Source organism: Loxodonta africana, chromosome 2 (genome assembly GCF_030014295.1).
Source record: "Loxodonta africana isolate mLoxAfr1 chromosome 2, mLoxAfr1.hap2, whole genome shotgun sequence".
NCBI classification, from domain to species: Eukaryota; Metazoa; Chordata; class Mammalia; order Proboscidea; family Elephantidae; genus Loxodonta; species Loxodonta africana.
This window is the reverse complement of record NC_087343.1, coordinates 210,156,922-210,179,231: the sequence shown is the minus strand read 5'-3', so window position 1 is coordinate 210,179,231 and position 22,310 is coordinate 210,156,922. Positions and strand designations below refer to the sequence as shown.

General features: G+C 39.1%; 1 protein-coding gene across 10 annotated transcripts in view; it reads right to left on the bottom strand.

Annotated features, from left to right (window-relative positions):
- ULK2 (unc-51 like autophagy activating kinase 2) overlaps positions 1–22,310 on the bottom strand; it is a 178,814-nt gene that overhangs the window by 109,463 nt on the left and 47,041 nt on the right. For all 10 annotated transcript variants that reach the window (XR_010321043.1, XM_064279347.1, XM_064279349.1 and 7 more), the window contains 2 exons: positions 17,489–17,536; positions 16,851–16,939 (listed from right to left, as the gene is read on the bottom strand). Coding sequence is in view for 9 of the 10 variants with exons in the window: in XM_064279347.1 (XP_064135417.1) it covers positions 16,851–16,939; positions 17,489–17,536 (137 nt within the window). In the remaining variant the exon portion in view is untranslated. The remainder of the gene's footprint in view (positions 1–16,850; positions 16,940–17,488; positions 17,537–22,310) is intronic.

The following is a 22,310-nucleotide window of genomic DNA, read 5'->3' as shown; positions in this document are numbered from 1 at the left end:
ACCTGTCTCTCATTCACCCCTTAGAGGGAAGTGGTAAAGTATGGAATTCCTCAAGGGTCCACCCTGGACTCTCTACTCCTCACATTTCCTATATTCACCCTAGTGACCACTGTCACCCTCATGCCTTCAACTATCATTTATATGATGACTTCCAATCTTGTTATCTCCAGCCTAGATTCTCTCTGATGAGCTCTAAAACCCACTATTGTCAATTCTGACTCACAGTGATCCTACAGGACGAGCTCTAAAACCCACTGTTGTCAATTCTCTCTCACAGTGATCCTATAGGACATAGCAGAATTGCCCCATAGGAACTCCAAGCCTGCAATCTTTAAGGGAGCAGAAGGACACATCTTTCTCCTGAAGAACGGCCAGTGGGTTCGAACCACAACGTTTCAGTTAGCAGCTGGGCACTTAACCACTGTACCGCCAAGCTTTAGAGCTCTATATTCACTTGCCTATACAATATATCCACACCTGTACAATATTAACTCATCTTCTTTATACTCGAAAGTACTTTACTTCACCATCATCCATCCACTAAGTCATCATCAAGGTGTCCCTCTTCTTTAAGACCCAAATTCAATCAATCTCCAAGACCTGCAAATTCTGCCCTCTTTATCTTTCTCTTACCTGGCCCCTCCTCTTCTCTTTTTCAACTGCTGTCTTGGTTCAGACCAAAGAAGGAGGAAAAAGCTGCAATAGTCTCAGGGTTGTTCTCTAACCTGTAGTAGAGAGAGCTCTCCACTCTCTATTTACAATGTAGCCTTCCACCTAGGTTTAGAAGAATGTAGCTAAAACACACACTGGATCGTATCACTCTTCCACCTGAAATCATTCAAACGGCTCACCACAGCTTAACGACAAAGTTCAGACTCTTTCGCTCAGTACCCAAATCCCTTCAAGATGCAGCCTCTGTCTACCTCTCTAGCAGTATTTCCCCTCAATACTCTACAAATGCTCTCTATACTTGCCAGACTGAATGACTTACAGAAGCCCTGCCCAAAAGAACTTCTTCAATCACAAAAAAGTTCTATATCTGGGCTGTTCAGTATGGTAGCCACTTGCCATATATGACTACTGAGCACTTGAAATGTGGCTAGTGTGACTAAGGAACTAAATTTTAAATTTCATTTAATTCTAACAAATGTAAATTTAGGTAGCCATGGTGGGCTAAGAGCTACCATACTAGGCAGGTACATATTAGAGTTCCTTTAGTGGGTCACTCTTCCATGACTTTATATACGGGGTTTCCTTTGCCTAAAAAAACCATTCTTTTACTTCTTCTTCTTGCTAACTCTTTCTTCAACACTCAGCTGAAGCAATCCTCTCCTCTGAGAAACCTTCCTGAATGTGACTTTCATGTCTCTCATCAATGTTTCCATAGGAAGTAAAGATATATACATATATGCTTCCAACAGGGATTGAGTTACCTCTTCACCACGCAATTAAATTAAAAGCTCCTTAACTGAAACCAAACGGTCAACAATTACTTTAAAACAAAGATGAGAATGTAAGGGGGCAGAAACTAGATAAATGGAACGACCAGAACAGAAATAATGAGAGAATGTTCACTCACTGTGAAGAATGTAACAACGTCAATGAATAATTTGCGTAAGAACTACTGAATGGGAACCTAAATTCCTGTGTATCTTCACCAAAAAACACACTGTTATTTTTTTTTAAAAAAGCTCCTTAATATCAAGAACCTTGCATCTGAGGCCATGGTAGCTCCATAGACACATCCAAACTTCCTGAGGGACCAAACTGCTGGGCTGAGGGCTTTGGGGACCATGATCTCAGGGAATATCTAGCTGAACTGATATAACATAGTTTATAAAGAATATGCTCTACATTCTACTTCGGTGAGTAGCGTCTAGGGTCTTAAGAAGCTTGTGAGTGACCATCTAGGATACACCACCGGTCTCACCTCTTCGGGAGCAAGGAAGAATGAAGAAAACTAAAAATACAAGGGAAAGATTACTCCAAAGGACTAAACAGACCACAGCTTCCACGGCCTCTACAAGACTGAGTCCAGTACAATGAGATAGTGCCCGGCTACCACCACTGACTGCTCTGACAGGGATCACAACAGAGGGTCCCGGACAGAGCTGGAGAAATATGTAGAACAAAATTCTAACTCGAAAGACCAAGGTGGAGCCAAGATGATGGAACAGATAGATGCTTACGGCAAGCCCTCTTTACAACGAAGACCTGAAAAAACAGGTAAAACAAGTATATTTATGAAAAGCTGGGAGCAACACAGGCAACCTTAGAAAACGAACTGAGGGGTGAGGGAGGAAGAGATGGTTCAGAAGCGAACAGGAGTTACCAAACCTGAATGGCGGGCAGCCCTCAATTACCATTCCCAGAGCGGCGGGGGCGGGTTGGTGCTGGCATTCAGCCACAGTTTCCTCAGAGGGAAGTAGCCAGCCACACAGCCTACTCACACCTCCGGAACCAGAGAAGAACGGTGCTCTCAGCAAAAGCTAAGTACTTGGGTAAGTTTTACCGTGCTCCCCGCCCCCAAGCCAGCTTCAGTGGCTGAATTCCCTGGGCCTGAGAGAGGCCCTGTTGAGCACCTAGAGCCATCCTCCTGGCCTTGGAAAAAGAAAAAAATTGCCACTGGGGGAAAAGATAATTTGCCTGGTCAACTAACTGGAGGAGCTCAGGACAGAAACGGCTTCTGTCCAGGCATAAACAGTCCGTGGACTTTGATACCTTTCCCATCTTCACGGACCTGTGTGAGCCTATTTCAGCAAAATAGGCTCCTGTTGGCAGACTCCAACTGCTGCAGTTGTGCGGCGGAGAGGTGGGTGTCTGATGTTCGACGTTGCTTTGCTAATAAACAGGGTCCTCACCTACCCACGAGGGGCCTAAGGACTGGTAGCTCCACTCAGGTCACCCAGCCACCTGCGACAGGGGTCCAAGGATAACTGGTACCTCCCAGACCTTACAACCAAAAACATTGGGTGCCCATGGTCTGTCTGCAGAAACCACCCACCTCTACATTCTGGGGATCAGGGACATGCTTTCCTCAGAGACATGTGGGGAACAATTCTCAGCCCCCTGCCTTGTTCAGAGTGTGACTCCCTGCTGCAACCAGATACCGTACCTATACCAATCACCCCTGCCCCTTTAAGACTGTAGGACAGAGCTGGTACCACACACTTGATGATCAGCTACCTGGAAACCTAGGCTGAATTCATAGAAGAAAAGAGACTGGACTCCTAGACTGATATACCTGATAACAGCTATAGCCATCTGGGGATAGGACATCAGGGCTCCAAAGAGAAAATAGTGAAGCTAGCTGACTCAAGCAACCTATTTGGGCACATCAAAACAAAACAACGCAAGAAGCTATGACACAGTAAGCAAACATAAAATAAACTAATACAATAACTTACAGATGGCTCGGAGACAACAGTCAATATCATGTCACATAAGGAAACAGACCATGATTGCCTCAACAACCACTCAAAACAAAGAATTGATGGCTCTTCTAGATGAAAGTGCATTCCTGGAATTACCAGAGGCAGAATACAGAAGGTTAATACACAGAACCCTTCAAGACATCAGGAAGGAAATGAGGCAATACGCGGAACAAGCCAAGGAACACACAGATAAAGCAACTGAAGAAATTAAAAAGATTACTCAGGAATATAGTGAAAAATTTAATAACCCGGAAAAATCCACAGACAGACAGCAATTAGAAATTCAGAAGATTAACAATAAAATTGCAGATGTAGAAAACTCAACAGAAAGTCAGAGGAGCAGAATTGAGCACGTGGAAGGCAAAATCTCTGAACTTGAAGATAAATAACTTGGCACTAATATATTTGAAGAAAAATCAGACAAAAAAAATTTAAAAATGAAGAAACCTTAAGAATCATGTGGGACTCCATTAAGAGAAATAACCTATGAGTGATTGGAGTACCAGAACAGGGAACGATAACAGAAAATACAGAGAGAATTGTTGAAGATTTCTTGGCAGAAAACGTCCCCGATATCATGAAAGATGAGAAGATATCTACCCAAGATGCTCATCGAAATCCACATGAGTTAGATCTGAAAAGTAAGTCACCAAGACATATTATAATCAAACTTGCCAAAGCCAAAGATAAAGAGAGAATTTTAAGAGCAGCTAGGGATAAACAAAAAGTCACCTACAAAGGAGAGCCAATAAGCTCGGACTACTAGGCAGAAACCATGCAGGCAAGAAGGCAACTGGATAACATATTTAAAAAACTGAAGGAAAAAAACTGCCAGCCAAGAATCATATACCCAGCAAAGCTGTCTCTCAAATATGAAGGTGAAATCAGGACATTTCCAGATAAACAGAAGTTTAGGTAAATTGTAAAAACCAAACTAAAACTACAAGAAATACTAAAGGGAGCTCTTCAATTAGAAAATCAATAATATCAACCCAAAACTAGAACAGTAGTCAGAGCAATCAGAAGTCAACCCAGGCAGGCCAATGAAAAACACAAAGATTTTTAAAAAATGCTCGAAACACAGTAAAAGCAATGTTATATAAAAGAAGACAACATTAAGACAATAGAGACTAAGAAATGTAGTCATAGATCTTCCATATGGAGAGGAAGATAAGGTGATACAAAAAAATAAAAGTTAGGTTTAAATTAAGAAAACTACAGGTAAATAATAAGGTAACTACAAAGGAGACAAACTATCCTACACATCAAACTGAAATACAAGAAAAAAACAGAGACGCAGCAGAAACAAAATCAACAACAACAAATGTGAGGAAAGGACAATATATAAAGAAAATCTACTCAGCACATAAAATTAACTGGGAAAAAGAAACTGTCATCAACAACAATAAAAACACATCAAAGTGATAGCACTAAATTCATACCTATCCATTATTACACTGAATATAAATGGACTAAATGCACCAATAAAGGGACAGAGAGTGACAGAATGGATTAAAAAACATGATTTGTCTATATGCTGCCTACAAGAGACACACCTTAGACTTAGAGAAACAAACAAAAATTCAAACAATGGAAAAAAATATATCAAGCTAACAACATTCAAAAAAAGAGCAGGAGTGGCAATATTACTTTCTGACAAAATAGGCTTTAAAGTTAAATCCATCGTGAAGGATAAGGACACTAAAGATTAAAATGACAATATACCAAGAAGACACAACCATATTAAATATTTATGCACCCAGTGACAGGGCTGCAAGATACATAAAACAAACTCTATCAGCATTGAAAAGTGAGAGAGACAGCCCCACAATAAAGTAGGAGACTTCGACACACCACTTTCGGTGAACAGGACATCCAGAAAGAAGCTCAATAAAGACACGGAAGATCTAAATGCCACAATCCCAACTGGACCTCAAGGACATGTACAGAACACCCAACAGCAACCAAGTATACTTTCTTTCCTAGTCCACATGGAACATTCTCCAGCATAGGCCACATATTAGGTCATAAAACAAGCCTTAGCAGAATCCAAAACATTGAAATATTTCAAAGCATCCTCTCTGACCATAAGGCCATAAAAGTGGAAATCAATAACAGGAAAAGCAGGGAAAGGAAATCAAACACCTGGAAACTGAACAATACCCTGATCAAAAAAGACTGGATTATAGAAGACATTAAAGATGGAATAAAGAAATTCAGAGAATCCAATGAGAATGAAAACACTTCCTATCAGAACCTTTGGGACACAGTGAAAGCAGTGATCAGAGATCAATTTATATCAATAAATGCACACATCAAAAAAGAAAAAAGGGCCAAAATCAAAGAATTATCCCTACAACTTGAACAAATAGAAAGAGAGCAACAAAAGAAATCCTCTGGCACCAGAAGAAAACAAATAATAAAAATTAGAGCAGAACTAAATGAAATAGAAAACAGAAAAACAACTGAAAGAATTAACAAGACCAAAAGCTGGTTTTTTGAAAAAAATGAACAAAATTGATAAACCATTGGCCAAACTGAGAAAAGAAAAACAGCAGACGAAGCAAATAACCCGAATAAGAAATGAGATGGGCGATATTACAACAGACCCAACTGAAATTAAAGAATCATATCAGATTACTGTGAAAAACTGTACTCCAACAAATTAGAAAACCTAGAAGAAATGGATGAATTCCTAGAAACACACTACCTACCTAAACTAACACAAACAGAGGTAGAACAACTAAACAGGCCCATAACAAAAGAAGAGATTGAAAAGTTAATTAAAAAACTTCCACAAAAAAATGCCCTGGCCTTGATGGCTTCACTGCAGAGTTCTACCAAGATTTCAGAGAAGAGTTAACACCACTACTGCTAAAGGTATTTCAGAGCACAGAAAAGGATGGAATACTACACTACCAAACTCATTCTATGAAGCCAGGTAAAGACACCACAAAAAAAGAAAATTACAGACCTATATCCCTCATGAACTTAGATACACAAAACCAACAAAATTCTAGCCAATGGAATTCAACAACATATCAAAAAAATAATTCACCATGACCAAGTGGGATTCATACCAGGTATGCAGGGATGGTTCAACATTAGAAAAACAATTAATGTAATCCATCGCATAAATAAAATAAAAGACAAGAATCACAGGATTTTATGAATTGATGCAGAAAAGGCATCTGACAAAGTTCAACACCCATTCATGATAAAAACTCTCAGCAAAATAGGAATAGAAGGAAAATTCTTCAACATTATAAAGGGCATTTATACAAAGCCAACAGCCAACATCATCTTAAATGGAGAGAGCCTGAAAGCATTCCCACTGAGATCGGGAACCAGACAAGGATGCCCTTTATCACCACTCTTATTTGACACTGTGGGTGGAGGTCCTAGCCAGAGCAATTAGGCTAGATGAAGAAATAAAGGGCATCCAGATTGGCAAAGAAGAAGTAAATTATCTCTATTTGCAGACGACATGATCTTATACACAGAAAACCCTAAGGGATCCTCAAGAAAACTACTGAAACTAACAGAAGAGTTCGGAGGAGTACTGGAATAAAAGATAAACATACAAAAATCAGTTGGATTCCTCTAAACCAACAAAAAGAACATCAAAGAGGAAATCACCAAATCAATATCATTTACAGCAGCCCCCAAGAAGATAAAATACTTAGGAATTAATATTACCAGAGATGTAAAAGACTTATACAAAGAAAACTACAAAACACTTCTGCAAGAAACCAAAAGACACCTACATAAGTGGAAAAACATAGGATAGGAAGACTTAACATTATAAAAATGTCTATTTGACCAAAAGCTATCTATAGATTTAATGCAATTCCGATTCAAATTCCAACAACATTCTTTGATGAGATGGAGAAACAAATCACTATCTTCATATGGAAGGGAAAGAGGCCCCGGATAAGTAAAGCATTACTGAAAAAGAAGAATAAAGTGGGAGGCCTTACCCTACCTGATTTTGTTGTTGTTGTTAGGTGCTGTCAAGACGGTTCCAACTCATGGTGACCCTATGCACAACAGAACGAAACACTGCCCGGTCCTGAGCCATCCTTACAATCGCTGTTATGCTTGAGCTCATTGTTGCAGCCACTGTGTCAAGCCACCTCGTTGAGGTTCTTCCTCTTTTCCGCTGACCCTGTACTTGGCCAAGCATGATGTCCTTCTCCAGCACTGATCCCTCCTGACAACATGTCCAAAGTATGTAAGACGCAGTCTTGCCATCCTTGCTTCTAAGGAGCATTCTGCCTGTACTTCTTCCAAGACACATTTGTTCATTCTTCTGGCAGTCCATGGTATGTATATTCAATACTCTTCGCCAACACCACAATTCAAAGGCGTCAATTCTTCTTCGGTCTTCCTTATTCAGTGTCCAGCTTTCACATGCATATGATGTGACTGAAAATACCAAGGCTTGGGTCAGGCGTACCTTAGTCTTCAAGGTGACATCTTTGCTATTCAACACTTTAAAGGGGTCCTTTGCAGCAGATTTACCCATTGCAGTGTGCCTTTTGATTTCTTGACTGCTGCTTCCATGGCTGTTGATTGTGGATCCAAGTAAAATGAAATCCTTGACAACTTCAGTCTTTTCTCCATTTATCACAGTGTTGCCCGTTGGTCCAGTTGTGACCATTTTTGTTTTCTTTATGTTGAGGTGCAAACCATACTGAAGGCTGTGGTCTTTGATCTTCATTAGTAAGTGCTTCAGGTCGTCTTCACTTTCAGCAAGCAAGGTTGTGTCATCTGCATAATGCAGGTTGTTAATGAGTCTTCCTCCAATCCTGATGCCCCGTTCTTCTTCATGAAGTCCAGCTTCTCATATTATGTGCTCAGCATACAGATTGAATAGGTATGGTGAAAGAATACAATCATGACGCACACCTTTCCTGACTTTAAACCAATCAGTATCCCCTTGTTCTGTCCGAACAACTGCCTCGATCTATGTAAAGTCTCCTCATGAGCACAATTAAGTGTTCTGGAATTCCGATTCTTCGCAATGTTATCTTGATTTTAGAACCTATTATATCTATTCAGAGCCTATTATATTGCCACAGTAGTCAAAACAGATACATAGACCAATGGAACAGAATTGAGAATCCAGACATAAATCCATCCACATATGAGCAGCTGATATTTGCAAAGGCCTCAAAACAGTTAAATGGGGAAAAGAGTCTTTTTAACAAATGGGGCTGGCATAACTGGATATCCATCAGCAAAAAAATGAAACAAGACCCATACCTCACTCCATGCACAAAAACTAACTCAAAATGGATCAAAGACCTAAATGTAAAATCTAAAACGATAAAGATCATGGAAGAAAAAATAGGGACAAAGTTAGGAGCCCTAATACATGGCATAAATAGTATACAAAACAACACTAACAATGCAGAAGAAAAACTAGATAACTGGGAGCTCCTAAAAATCAAACACCTATGCTCGTCCAAAGGCTTCATCAAAAGAATAGAACGATCACCTACAGACTGGGAAAATGTTTTTATCTATGACATTTCTGATCAGCGCCTGATCTCTAAAATCTATGTGATACTGCAAAAACTCAACTACAAAAAGACATATAACCCAATTAAAAAATGGGCAAAAGATATGAACAGATACTTCACTGAAGATGACATTCAGGTAGCTAACAGATACATGAGAAAATGCTCACAATCGTTAGCCATCTCACTCCAACAAGGCTGGCATTAATTCAAAAAACACAAAACAATAAATGTTGGAGAGCTGTGGAGTGATTGGAACACTTATACACTGCTGGTGGGAATGTAAAATGGTATAACCACTTTGGAAATCGATCTGGCGCTTCCTTAAAAAGCTAGAAATAGTACTACCATACGATCCAGCAATCCCACTCCTTGGACTATATCCTAGAGAAATAAGAGCCTTTTTACACGAACAGATATATGCACACCCATGTTCATTAGCAGCACTCTTCATAATAGGAAAAAGATAGAAGCAACCTAGGTGCCCATCAATGGATGAATGGATAAATAAATTATGGTATATTCACACAATGGAATGCTACGGACGCATCGGTAAAGAACAGTGATGAATTTGTGATACGTATCATAACATGGAGGAATCTGGAAGGCATTACACTGAGTGAAATTGGCTGCGAAAGGACAAATATTGTATCACAACACTATTATAAGAACTCGAGTTTAAACTGAGAAGAAAATATTCTTTGATAGTTACGAGAGTGGGGAGGGAGGGAGAATGGGAGAGGGATATTCACCAATTAGACAGAAGATAAGAACTACTTTAGGTGACAGGAAAGACAACACACAATACAGGCAAGGTCAGCACAACTGGACTAAACCAAAAGCAAAGAAGTTTCTGGAATAAAGTGAATAGTTCCAAAGGTCGGTGCAGCAGAGGCAGGGGTTTGGAATCACGGTTTCAGGGGATATCTAAGTCAATTGGCATAATAAAATCCATTAAGAAAACATTCTGCATCCCAATTTGGTGACTGGCTTCTGGAGTCTTAAATGGTAGCACGCAGCCATCTAAGATGCATCAATTGGTCTCAACCTACCTGGAGTAAAGCAGAATGAAGAACACCAAGGACACAAGGTAATTACAAGCCCAAGAGACAGAAAGGGCCACATAAACCAGAGACTACATCAGCCTGAGACTAGAAGAGCAAGATGGTGCTGGGCTACAACCAATGACCGCCCTGACAGGGAACACAACAGAGAACCCCTGAGGAAGCAGGACAGCAGTGGGATGTAGACCCCAAATTCTCGTAAAAAGACCAGACTTAATGGTCTGACTGAGACTAGAAGGACCCCAGTGGTCATGGCCCCCAGACCTGTTGTCCCAGGACAGGAACCACTCCCAAAGCCAATTCTTCAGACAGGGATTGGACTGGACAATGGGTTGGAGAGGGATGCTGGTGAGGAGTGAGCTTCTTGGATCAGGTGGGCACTTGAGACTATGTTGGCATCTCCTCCTTGGAGGGGAGATGAGAGGGAAGAGGGGGTTAGAAGCTGGCAAAATGGACATGAAAACAGAAAGCGGAGGGAGGGATCAGGCTGTCTCATTAGGGGGAGAGCAATTGGGAGTATGTAGCAAGGTGTATATAAGATTTTGTGTGAGAGACTGACTTATTTGTAAACTTTCACTTAAAGCACAATAAAAATTTTAAAAAAAACTTTAATAAATTTTCAAAACTTAAAAAAAAAAAAAAGGCCAGACTTGCTGGCCTGACAGAGACTGGAGAAACCCCGAGAGTATGACCCCTGGACACCCTTTCAGCTCAGTAATAAGGTCACTCCTGAGGTTCACCCTTCAGCCAAAGATTGAACAGGCCCATGGAAGAAAACAAGACTAAAGGGGTGTACCAGCCCTGGGACAGGGACTGGAAGGCAAAAGGAAATAGGAAAGCTGGTAGTAGGGAAGCCAGGATTAAGAAAGGAGAGTGTTGACATGTTGTGGGGTTGTTAACCAAAGTCATAGAACAATGTGTTTACTGTTTAATAGAATCTAGTTTGTTCATAAACCTTCATCTAAAGTACAATTTTAAAAAAAAAGAGAACCTTTGCATCATATTCATTAGTATAAACCAGAACATCACACAAAGTCGATGTTCATAAATGTTATGAAAGTGATAAATACATATTTAAGAGATATTATCTAAATATCATTTAACCTATAGTCAATATATAACTAAAAGAGTGATTAGAGCTTTTTTGTTGTTGATTTATTAATTTATTGGGGAAGGTTTAAAGCTTTCTCTGAAATAAAGAAAAGCGTGAGAATGTAAAAGCGAAAATGTTATTTGCGCATGCCAGTGTGTATCACCCTCAGTACTCCTCTACACCTTCTCTAGGAAGGAAGGGGATACAGATTATGTTAACTACTAGCCTATCAAATCATCCCACCTTCTAATCTCACTAACTGGAGATTACATACAAGCTTTCCTGCTATTCCTTTTTTCCCCTGCTTTCCTTTTTATTTTTACTGCAAGTACTAGTTTTTAATAAAGACTTTCTAAAAATAAGGTTTTCCACCAAAGATTTTAGCTTCTAAACGTGCCTATCTTCTACCCCCAGCACCTCCTCACTTCTCCAGTTAATTCTCCATTCTGTTCTCTTTTCTAGCAGTCCTAGCCTAGCTTCTGTTTTGTTCTCCCCTTCTCATGCTGCCCGATTCAACAAATCCCCAGTATGCTCTCTCAAGCCAAAGTAATTTCCAATTCAGTGTCCCTTCTACTGGCCCCTCTCTTTTCTCACCTCTTGGTCACTCTACCTATGTTTCACAAACTCCTTTATTCTTTCTCCCACATTCGAATTCTTCCCTGCCGTTCCTTTCTCTAGCATAAACTTTGTTGTTCATATTATGTATCACATTATATCAAATAAAAAACCAAACCCACTGCCGTCGAGTAGATTCTGACTCATAGTGACCCTACAGGGCAGAGCAGAACTGCCCCATAGAGTTTCCAAGGAGCGCCTGGTGGACTGGAATTGCTGATACATCATAATAATAGCGACCATTGGAGCAGTTACTATGGACTAGGTATCTTCCATACATTACCATGACCTCCTTGCAAACGAAGGTTATAAGGCCAATGTTACAGATAAGGAAAACATGGCTCAGCTCCTAGATAACTGATTTGTCCGGGATTACAAAGTGAGTGAGCAGCAGGGCCAAGATGGAAGCCAGTTCTACCTGGCTGCAGATAAACCCCATGGTCTTTCCATGTCAACATTCTTCTTCCGTATTTCTACCCAACCAACTCTAAATCCATTGTTTTGTATTCCAGACCAAAGAGGGAAATACATAAAGCCTGTTTTTCTCTTAATTTCTTATATTTATGGGAATGTAGTCTTATTAGCTCATCTGCTTTTTCTGTTTGGCTTGAGTTTGCAGGGTTGTGTAAGAGGTTATTTGCTGATTTTAGAACTCATCTGTTTACAACACATTGCTTCAGCATCCGCTTTAGCTATGGGCTATTAGGTTTCCTTGGAAAATAATAATAATAGCAGCTGCAACTGAGTACTTAGTAAGTGCCACGCAAGTGCTTCAGTTCATTTACCTTTAAAAACCCTACGAAGTAGCTACATTGTACTTATAATACTATACATTAAGGATGTAGAACTCCATGATCTTAACCCTGAGTTGCCTCAATCTGCTAATCATACGACATCCCCATGTTATGGCTCCCCTACCCTTTGTCACCAGAATTCAAGAAATTTACCTCTGCCAGACTAAGCCAGAAAACACTCAAAATGCCTGACCCAAAAGCTCCAGCTTGTGGAAAGGCCTCAAGGTCACAACCCTCACAGGCTACACCAGAAATGTGGGAGGAGGGTCAGTTTGGAAAAGTACAGAAGAGTGCATGGTAAAACACTGAGGCAGTAGAGCAGGAAGAGGAAGTAGCCAGAAGTTCTCAGGGTCAGGAAGAGGTACATAAATTTTTTTTTTTTTTTTTTATGTAGGCTGGAGGAAAGACAGCCATGGAAGAAAACAGCTGGTAACTTCAGAAGAAACAAGTCTGAGTAGAAACAACTTTGTTGTTGTTGTTAGGTGCCATCAAGTCGGTTCTGACTCATAGCGACCCGATGTACAACAGAATGAAACAATGCTCAGTCCTGCACCATCCTCACAATCACTGTTATGCTTGAATGCACTGTTGCAGCTATCGTGTCAGTCCATCTTGTTGAGGGTCTTCCGCTTCTTTACTGACCCTCCACTTTACCAGGCATGATGTCATTCTCCAGGAACCTGACCCCCCAATAACATGTCCATGGTAAGACAAAGTCTCGGCATCCTGCTTCTGATGAGCATTATGGCTGTACTTCTTCCCAGACAGTTTTGCTGGCTCTTCTTGAAGTCCATGGTATATTCAATATTCTTTGCCAATACCGTAATTCAAAGGCATCAATTCTTCTTTGGTTTTCCTTACTCATTGTCCAGCTTTCACATGCATATGAGGTAACTGAAAACAGCATGGCTTGGGTCAGGTGCACTTTAGCCCTTAAAGTGACATCTTTGCTTTTTAACACTTTAAAGAGATCTTTCGCAGCCAGCAGACTGTCCAATGCAATGCATTATTTCTTGACTGCTGCTTCCAGGGTGTTGATTGTGGATCCAAGCAAAATGAAATCCTTGACAACTTCAAAATTTTCTGTTTATCATGATGTGGCTTATTGGTCCACTTGTGAGGATTTTTGTTTTCTTTACATTGAGGTATAATCCACACTGAAGGCTGTGGTCTTTGATCTTCATCAGTAAGTGCTTTAAATCCTCTTCAATTTAACAAGCAAGCTTGTGACATCTGCATATCAGAAGTTATTAATCAGTCTTCCTCCAATTCTGAAGCCTGTTCTTCTTCATATAATCCAGCTTCACAGAATATTTGCTCAGCACATGAGTTGAATAAGTACAGTGAAAGGCTACAACCCAGACACACATCTTTCTTGACTTTAAACCCCACAGTACCCCTTGTCCTGTTCAAACAACTTCCTCTTTGTCTATGTACAGGTTCCTCATGAGCACAATTAAGTGCTCTGAAATTCCCAATCTTTGCAATGTTATCCATAATTTGTTATGATCCACACAGTTGAATGCCCTTGCAGAGTCAATAAAACACAGGTAAACATCTTTCTGGTATTCTCTGTTTTTAATCATGGTCTGTCTGACATCAGCAATGATATCCTTTGTCCCACATCCTCTTCTGAATCCAGTTTGCATTTCTGGCAGTGTTTTGTCAATGTACTGCTGCAACCGCCTTGAATGATTTTCAGCAAAATTTTACTTCTGTGAGATATTAATAATATTGTTCAACAATCTGTCACCTGCTGGATCACCTTTCTTTGGAATGAGTATAAATATGGATCTCTTCCAGTCGTTTAGCCAGGTAGTAACTGTCTTCCAAACTTCTTAGCATAAACAAGTGAGCATGTCCAGGGCTGCAACCATTTGCTGAAATATCTCAATTGGTATTCCATCAATTCCTGGAGGCTTATTTTTTGTCAATGCCTTCAGTGCAGCCTGGATCTCTTCCTTCAGTACCACTGGTTCTTGATCACATGCTACCTTCTAAAATGGCTGAATATCAACCAATTCTTTTTGGTACAGTGACTCTCTATTCCTTCTGTCTTCTTTTGATGTTTCCTACATCATTTAATACTTTCCCCATAGGCTCCTTCAACATTGTAACTCGAGGCTTCAATTTTTTTTTTCCAGCTCTTTCAGCTTGAGAAATGCCGTGTGTGTTCTTCCCTTTTGTTTTTCTATCTCCAGGTCTTTGCATATTTCATCGTAATACTTCACTTTGACTTCTCGAGCTGCCCTTTGAAATCTTCTGTTCAGCTCTTTTACTTCATTTCTTCCTTTCGCTTTAGCTAATCTATGTTCAAGAGCAAGTTTCAGGGTCTCCTTTGTCATCCATTTTGGTCTTTTCTTTCTTTCCTGTTTTTTTAATGACATCTTGCTTTCTTCATTTGTAATGTTCTTAATGTCATTCCAGTTTGTCAGTACTGTGGTGGCTTGCGTGTTGTTGTGATACTGAAAGCTTTGCCACCAGTATTTCAAATACCAGCATGGTCACCCTTCGTGGACATGTTTCAGCGGAGCTTCCCGACTAAGACAGACTAGGAAGAAGGGCCTGGCAGTCTATTTCTAAAAAAATTAGCCAGTGAAAACCTTATGAACAGGAGCGGAATATTGTCTGATATAGTGCCGCAAGATGAGCCCCTCAGGTTGGAAGGCACTCAAAAGATGACTAGGGAAAACCTGCCTCCTCAGAGTAGAGGTGATCTTAATGATGTGGATGGAGTAAAGCTTTCAGGACCCTCATTTGCTGATGTTGCACGACTCAAAATGAGAAGAAATGGCTGCAAACACCCACTGTTAACAGGAACGTGGAATGTACAAAATTTGAATCTAGGGACATTGGAAGTTGTCAAAAATGAAATGGAATGCATAAATATCAGTATCTGTCTTAGTCATCTACTACTGCTGTAACAGAAATACCACATGCAGATGGCTTTAACAAAGAGAAATTTATTTTCTCATATTTTTAGTAGGCTAGAAGTCCAAATTCAGGGCATCAGTTCCAGAGGAGGGCTTTTCTGTCAGCCCTGAAGGAAGGTCCCTCTCATCAATCTTCCCCTGGACTAGGAGCTTCCCTGCCCAGGAACTCCTGGTCCAAAGGGCACGCTCTGCTCCCAGTGCTGTTTTCTTGGTGGTATGAGGTTCCCCTGTCTCTCTGGTTGCTTCTCTCTTTTATATCTCAAAAGAGATTGACTTAAAACATAATCTAATCTTGTAGGTTGAGTTTACTTAAGTGCCAGTAATCCCATCTCATCAACATCATAGGATTCAGAACACATAGAGAAATCACATCAGATGACAAAATGGTGGACAATCACACATTACTGGAATCAGGACCTAACCAAGTTGACAGATATTTTTGGAGGACAATTCAATCCATGACTAAGCTGAAATGCACCGGTACTGGCCATTTTGAATCAGACAATCATATGGTCTACTATGCCAGGAATGACAAATTGAAGAGGAATGACATTGTGTTCATCACCAAAAAGAACACATCAAGATCTCTATCCTGAAGTACAACACTGTCGGTGATGATATTCATGCACCCACAAGAAAGATGACTATTATTCAAATCTATGCACCAACCACTAAGGCCAAAGATGAAGAAATTGAAGACTTTTACCAACTTCTGCAGTCTGAAATTGATCAAACATGCAATCAAGATGCACTGATAATTACTGGCGGTTGGAATACAAAAGTTAGAGACAAAGAAGAAGGACTGGTAGCTGGAAAACATGTCCTTGGTGATAGAAACAACTCCAGAGGTCACTTGATAGAATTTTGCAAGACCAACGACTTCTTCATTGCAAATACCTTTTGTCAACACCATAAACGGCAACTATACACGTGGAAACAACTTCAAGGTCCAATAATCCTGATTAGAAGAATCTAAGTCAGTGAAATCTAGCTTAGAGATTACTCCTCCATCATTGGAAATCCTATGTCCAATTAGCTGATGCTTATGATATTCAGATAAAATGAACATTTATTGCCCATCTGCCTCTTATGGGTACTCTTTGTTGACAAGTATCATTGTCAAAACTCCAAAAGGCATAAAAAGGTGGTAATACTATATTCACTATTTAGAATAGCCCAGAGGGGTGATATTTCTTGCCAAAGCTTACACAACTAAATAAGGGCAGGGGCCCAAACCTAAGCACATTTGATCCAACTACAATGATCTTTCCCTGAAACCGCAGCTGCTGTAGTAAACACTACTCATAAAAAGAATATCCATTTACAGGCTCTTCTGTGAAAAGATACAATAGCACTAACTCTGAAATTATTTTTAATAAAACCAGAACTTACTGGTGGCGAGGCAAAACGACAAGATGGAGAGCTGCCACAGGAGCTTCCAGTGACAGAACCAGCATACACGGGTACTGGAACTGGGCAAGCTGGAGGAATAACACACAGATGAAGAGATGTATCACTTTGTAGTCCAATTATTTGACTTTGTCTAACAGGAAAACATGTCAAAATGACTACATCTTTGTGCTACCTAAAAATTGGTATTCACCTACTACAGTGAAGCCCGCGAGAGCCAGAACTCAACGGGACTGCCTTATTTTTCCGGGACTTTTAAGTTTTCCACCTTTGACAGGGTGCAGTCTTACCACTTTTCTATCACTCATTTTAACGGAAAATATTTTAGTTTTCCTTCTCTGACAGATTTCTGCCTTACACAGGTTCCAGCTTTCGCAGGTTTTACTGTATTACAGCTCCCACTGATGAAACTAAAAATGCAATAATTACTAAAAATGTTTCAGGTTGGATTTCAAAGGAAAGACAGAACTGTTATTAAATAAAGACGATTACAGGTATCTAAGAAAAGTTCAATGAAAACTTGAAAAGCAGTAAAAAATTAATTTTTGAATACAAAATACTAGTTATTCTTTAAGTCTGCATTCACTCTTTAAGTAAATATCCAAACACTGAGTACTTACATTTTTTTACTGGAACTTGCTCAAGAAAAGGATGGCTAAAAAACGCTTCTGTAACGAAAAGTGAGAATGCAACCTTTAAAGTGATTTTAAATAGAAGATAGGTTAGTTAGTCTTCTCAAGGTATTCAACACAATGTCTTTGAGATCATAAATTATTAATTTCTTTGTATGGCCTGCATTTCATTTAAATGTAAAAGCATATTTTATAAAACTATAAAAACAATAATTGTAAGTAATTTTTAATCAATGAAAAATTTTAATAATTGCGAATTTTCAAAATATCCATTATGAACAAAATACCTCCTGAGGTTCCTTAAATAGATGTGCTCTTTACTTTGTGCCATCCTCAAGTAGCCACTCCCATGGAAGTATTATGATCATCAGGTCCTCGCTAAGGACATGTTTGAACTATGGCTATTGTTAACTGGAAACCCTGGTGGTGTAGTGGTTAAGAGCTATAGCTGCTAACCAAAAAGGCAGCGGTTTGAATCCACCAGGCGCTCCCTGGAAACCGTATGCGGCAGTTCTACTCTGTCCTATAGAGTTGCTATGAGTCAAAACTGACTCGACGGCAACAGGTTTCGTTAATCGTCCTAAGAGGCAATCAGGCAGCTGATTTGTTCAACAGATCAGAAAAACCATAAAACATGTTTAATGAAAATGTTTGTGAAATAGATGCAGAAAAAGAATTTGACCAAACACAACATCCATTCATAGAAAAAACCAAAACAAAACCTCTCAGCAAATTAGGAATAGAAGGGAACTTCTACAATCTGGTAAGGAACAGTATCAAAAAAAAAAAAAAAACGCCTATAGCTGACATCATATCTAATGGTAAAGAACTGAACACTTGAGCGCCCTAAGATCAGCAATAAGGCTAGAATGTTGTTTCCACAAATTTCTATTCAACGTTGTTCTTGAAGTCTTAGCCTAGTCAATGCCATAATGTAATGAAAGGAAACAAAAGGCTTAAGACTGGGGAAAAAAAAAAAAAAAGGAACAACTAAAACTGTCATTCCTTATTCTTAGATGCCATGATGATGTATAGGAAAAATTCCTGAGTAATCTAAAAAAGGTTACTAAAACTAAGCATACTTAGTAAGGCCATAGGATGTAAAGTGAATATACACAAATCTTTTTTACTTCTTTATACTAGTATCAAGCAACTGGAAATTAAAATATTTTTAATAAAATATCAAAAAACATGAAATATTTAGGAATGCACTTAACAGATATATGCACTGTAAACCACAAAACACTGCTGACGGAAATTAAAGACCTAAATAGAATGTACCATGTTTACCGTCCCAAAGACTCAATATTAAGATGTCATTCTCTCAAAATTGATCAACAGAGTCAATGCAATTTCAATCAAATATTTCAGCAGGCTTTCTTGTAAAACCTGACAACCTGATTGTAAAATCTGAAAATAAAAAGGTCCAAAAGTAGCCAAAACAATTTTGAAAAAAGAACAACAAAGCTGGAGGACTGACACTATCCAATTACAAGATTGACTGTAAAGCTACAGTAATAAGACAGTACGGTCCAAACGGTTTCACTAGTGAATTTTATTAAACATTTAAGGATGAAATAACACTGATTTTATACAAACTGTTTCACAGAACAGAGGAAGGAATACTTTCTAACTCATTTTAAGAGGCAAGCATATCCTATACATCAAAACCTGATAAATGTATTATAAGAAAACTGCATACAAATTACTATACATTTATCCCCCATAAACACAGATACAAAAATCTTTTAAAACATCCCAGCAAATAAAACCAGCAATATATAAAAAGGATAATACATCATGAACAAGCAGGGTTTAAGCCCAGAAATGCAGTGCTGAGTTAACATTAAAAACTAAATAAATGCAATTCATATTTACAGAATGAAAGAGAAAAAAAATCATTTAAATAGATACCGAAAGCAAAATAGAATTGTGATAAAGACACATTATGGATCGATGTAATGAAACACAGCGTCCATACTTTATTGCATATTATTCTGTGTATATAACGCATATATTGATTTTAAAGAAACCTGCAACAGTAACTCAATGGGGAAAGGATAGTCTTTTCAAGAAACAGTGCTGATATAACTAGACCTCCTCTGGAAAAAATAAACCTCAACCCTGGCCTAACATCATAAATAAAAATTGCCTAGAAGTGAATAATATGGACTTAAGTAATAAACCTAAAACTATAAAATTCTGGAAGAAAACACATAGGAAAATATTTGAGACTCTGGGATAGGTAAATATTTCATAGGACATAAAAAATCCAGAACTATAGAAGAACATACTGATAACCTGGACTTCCCAAAATTTAAAACTTTGCACATCAAAGACACTATTATCTCCAAGGAAGATACACAAATGGCCAATAAGTACATAAAAAGATGCTCAACATCATTAGTCACTGGAGAAATGTGAAGAAAATCACAATGAGCTTCTGTTAAGAGTGATGGTGTAATTTGAAATGGTATAATGGGAACAGATAAAGGTGACAGTTGAACAACATGATGAACATAATGTCACTGAACCGAACACATAAAGATTGTTGAAGTATCAAATGTTTTGTTACATACATATCTACCACAATCAAAAAAAAATACACACACACACACTTCATATCCACTAAAATGTTTATTTATCAGAAAAACAGAAAATAACTAGTGCTGACAAAGGTTCGGAGAAACTGGAACACTCATCCATCGTTGGTGGGACTGTAAAATGGTTCAGCCACTGTGGAAAACAGTTTGGTGGTTCCTCAGTAAGTTAAACATAAAATTACTATAACCCACCCACTGCTATCGAAAAAATTGCTATATGACCCAGTAATTCCACTCCTAGGTATATACCCATAAGACGTGAAACCAGGGATTCAACTCAGATACTTGTACACCAATGTTCACTGCAGTATTATTCGCAATAGTCAAAAGGTGGAAACAACTCAAGTGTCCATCGACAAATGAATGGATAAACAAAATGTGGTATATGCATACAATGGAGTATTATTATTCAGCCATAAAGAGAAATGAAGATATGGCACATGCTACAACACATATGAACCTTGAACCCGTTATGCTGAGTAAAAAAATCAGACACAAAAGGACAAATATTGTATGACCTCATTTATATGAAAAATATAGAATAAATAAATGAATAGAGACAAAAGTTACCAGGAGCTTGGGAAGGGGAAAACTGAAAGTTACCGCTTAAGGAGTACTGAGTTTCTACACAGGGTGATGAGAACTTTTGGAAATGGATAAAGAGATGACGGCTGCACAAGAAGATAAATAAAATTAATGTCGCTGTACTGTATATTTAAAAATGGTTAAAACGGCTGATTTTGTTATATATTTTACCAAGGTAAAGATTTTTTAAAGACACCATTAAACTTGTATCCAAAATATATGAAAAACTTCTACAACTCAACAGTAGAACCAAAAGAAAAAAAAAACAATAAAAAAGATTTGATCAGGCACTTCAAAAAAGAAGTAGGTGGTTTCCTTTTGGCAGATGTGAATAATGCTGTAACAAACACTGGTGTACATATGTGTTTGCACTGCTGACTTCAAAGAGAACTGTTGGGTCATATGAGTTATATTTTTAGTATTTCTGAAGAACTACCACAGATGCTTGTATATCAAAGCTCAACAGCTAAAAGGTGAATACAACTTAAATGCCCATCAGTGGATGAATGGATAAACAGAATGATACATACATACATACAATGGAATACCGCTCGGCCAGAAAGAGAAATGAAATCCTGATACGTGCTACAATATGGATGGAACTTGAAGACATTATGCTGAGTGAAATGAGTCCATCAGGACAATCAAGTCAAAAGGCCAAATATTCTATGACCGCATTTATATAATAGGACAAGAACAGGCAAACGTACAGCAATCAAACCGTATCAGTGCTTACCACAGTGGAAACCCTCAGCGGCGTAATGATTAAGAGCTATGGCTGCTAACCAAAAGGCTGGCAGTTTGAATCCACCAGGCACTCCTTGGAAACTCTATAGGGCAGTTCTACTCAGTCCTACAGGGTCGCTATGAGTTGGAATCGACTCGACAGCAATGGGTTTGGTGTTTTTGGACCAGAATGGGAGGTAGGTAGATGGGGGTGATTACTGTTTATGGAGCACTGAGTTTCTGTCTACAGTGATGTAAAAATCGCACTGATTAAGCGTAAGGACTGTGCAGTCAATTAATATAATTGATGTCAGTAAGCTGTACATCTGTAAAAAGTTGAACTGGCTAATGCTGTGTGATAGGTATATTTAAAACAACAACAAAGAGCAGCTGTTGAGCCTGCTTATGTACAACCAAATACCTCATAGATTTCGTTTCTTGGTTTGGGGGTTTAGGGCCACGGCTTCATGGGACATTCCAGTTAACTAACCTAATACCATGTTTAGTGCTTCTGCTCTACTACCTCCTAGTTCACTGCATAGTAACTAGGGTCTTAAAAGTTTCCAAGGAGCCATCCAAGGTACAACTGGTCTCTATTCACCTGGATCAACAAAGGAAGAAGAGTGTGATGGTTAAGACCGAGTGTCAACTTGGCTAGGCCATGATTCTCAGTGTTTTGGCAGTTGTATAATGTTGTAATCACCTCCCTGTTGTGATCTGATACGTAATCACCCCCATGATGGGATGTGCTGTGGACTGGTACTGGCAAGGCCAGGGCCTGTGAACACTCACCCTCCCCCACCACCCTCATCTCTCTGCCCTCCACTGCCTAGCTCTTCCTTCTCTCATGGCCAGGGTTTTGGTTCATTCTGCATCCTGCAGCTGGCTCTTGTTTG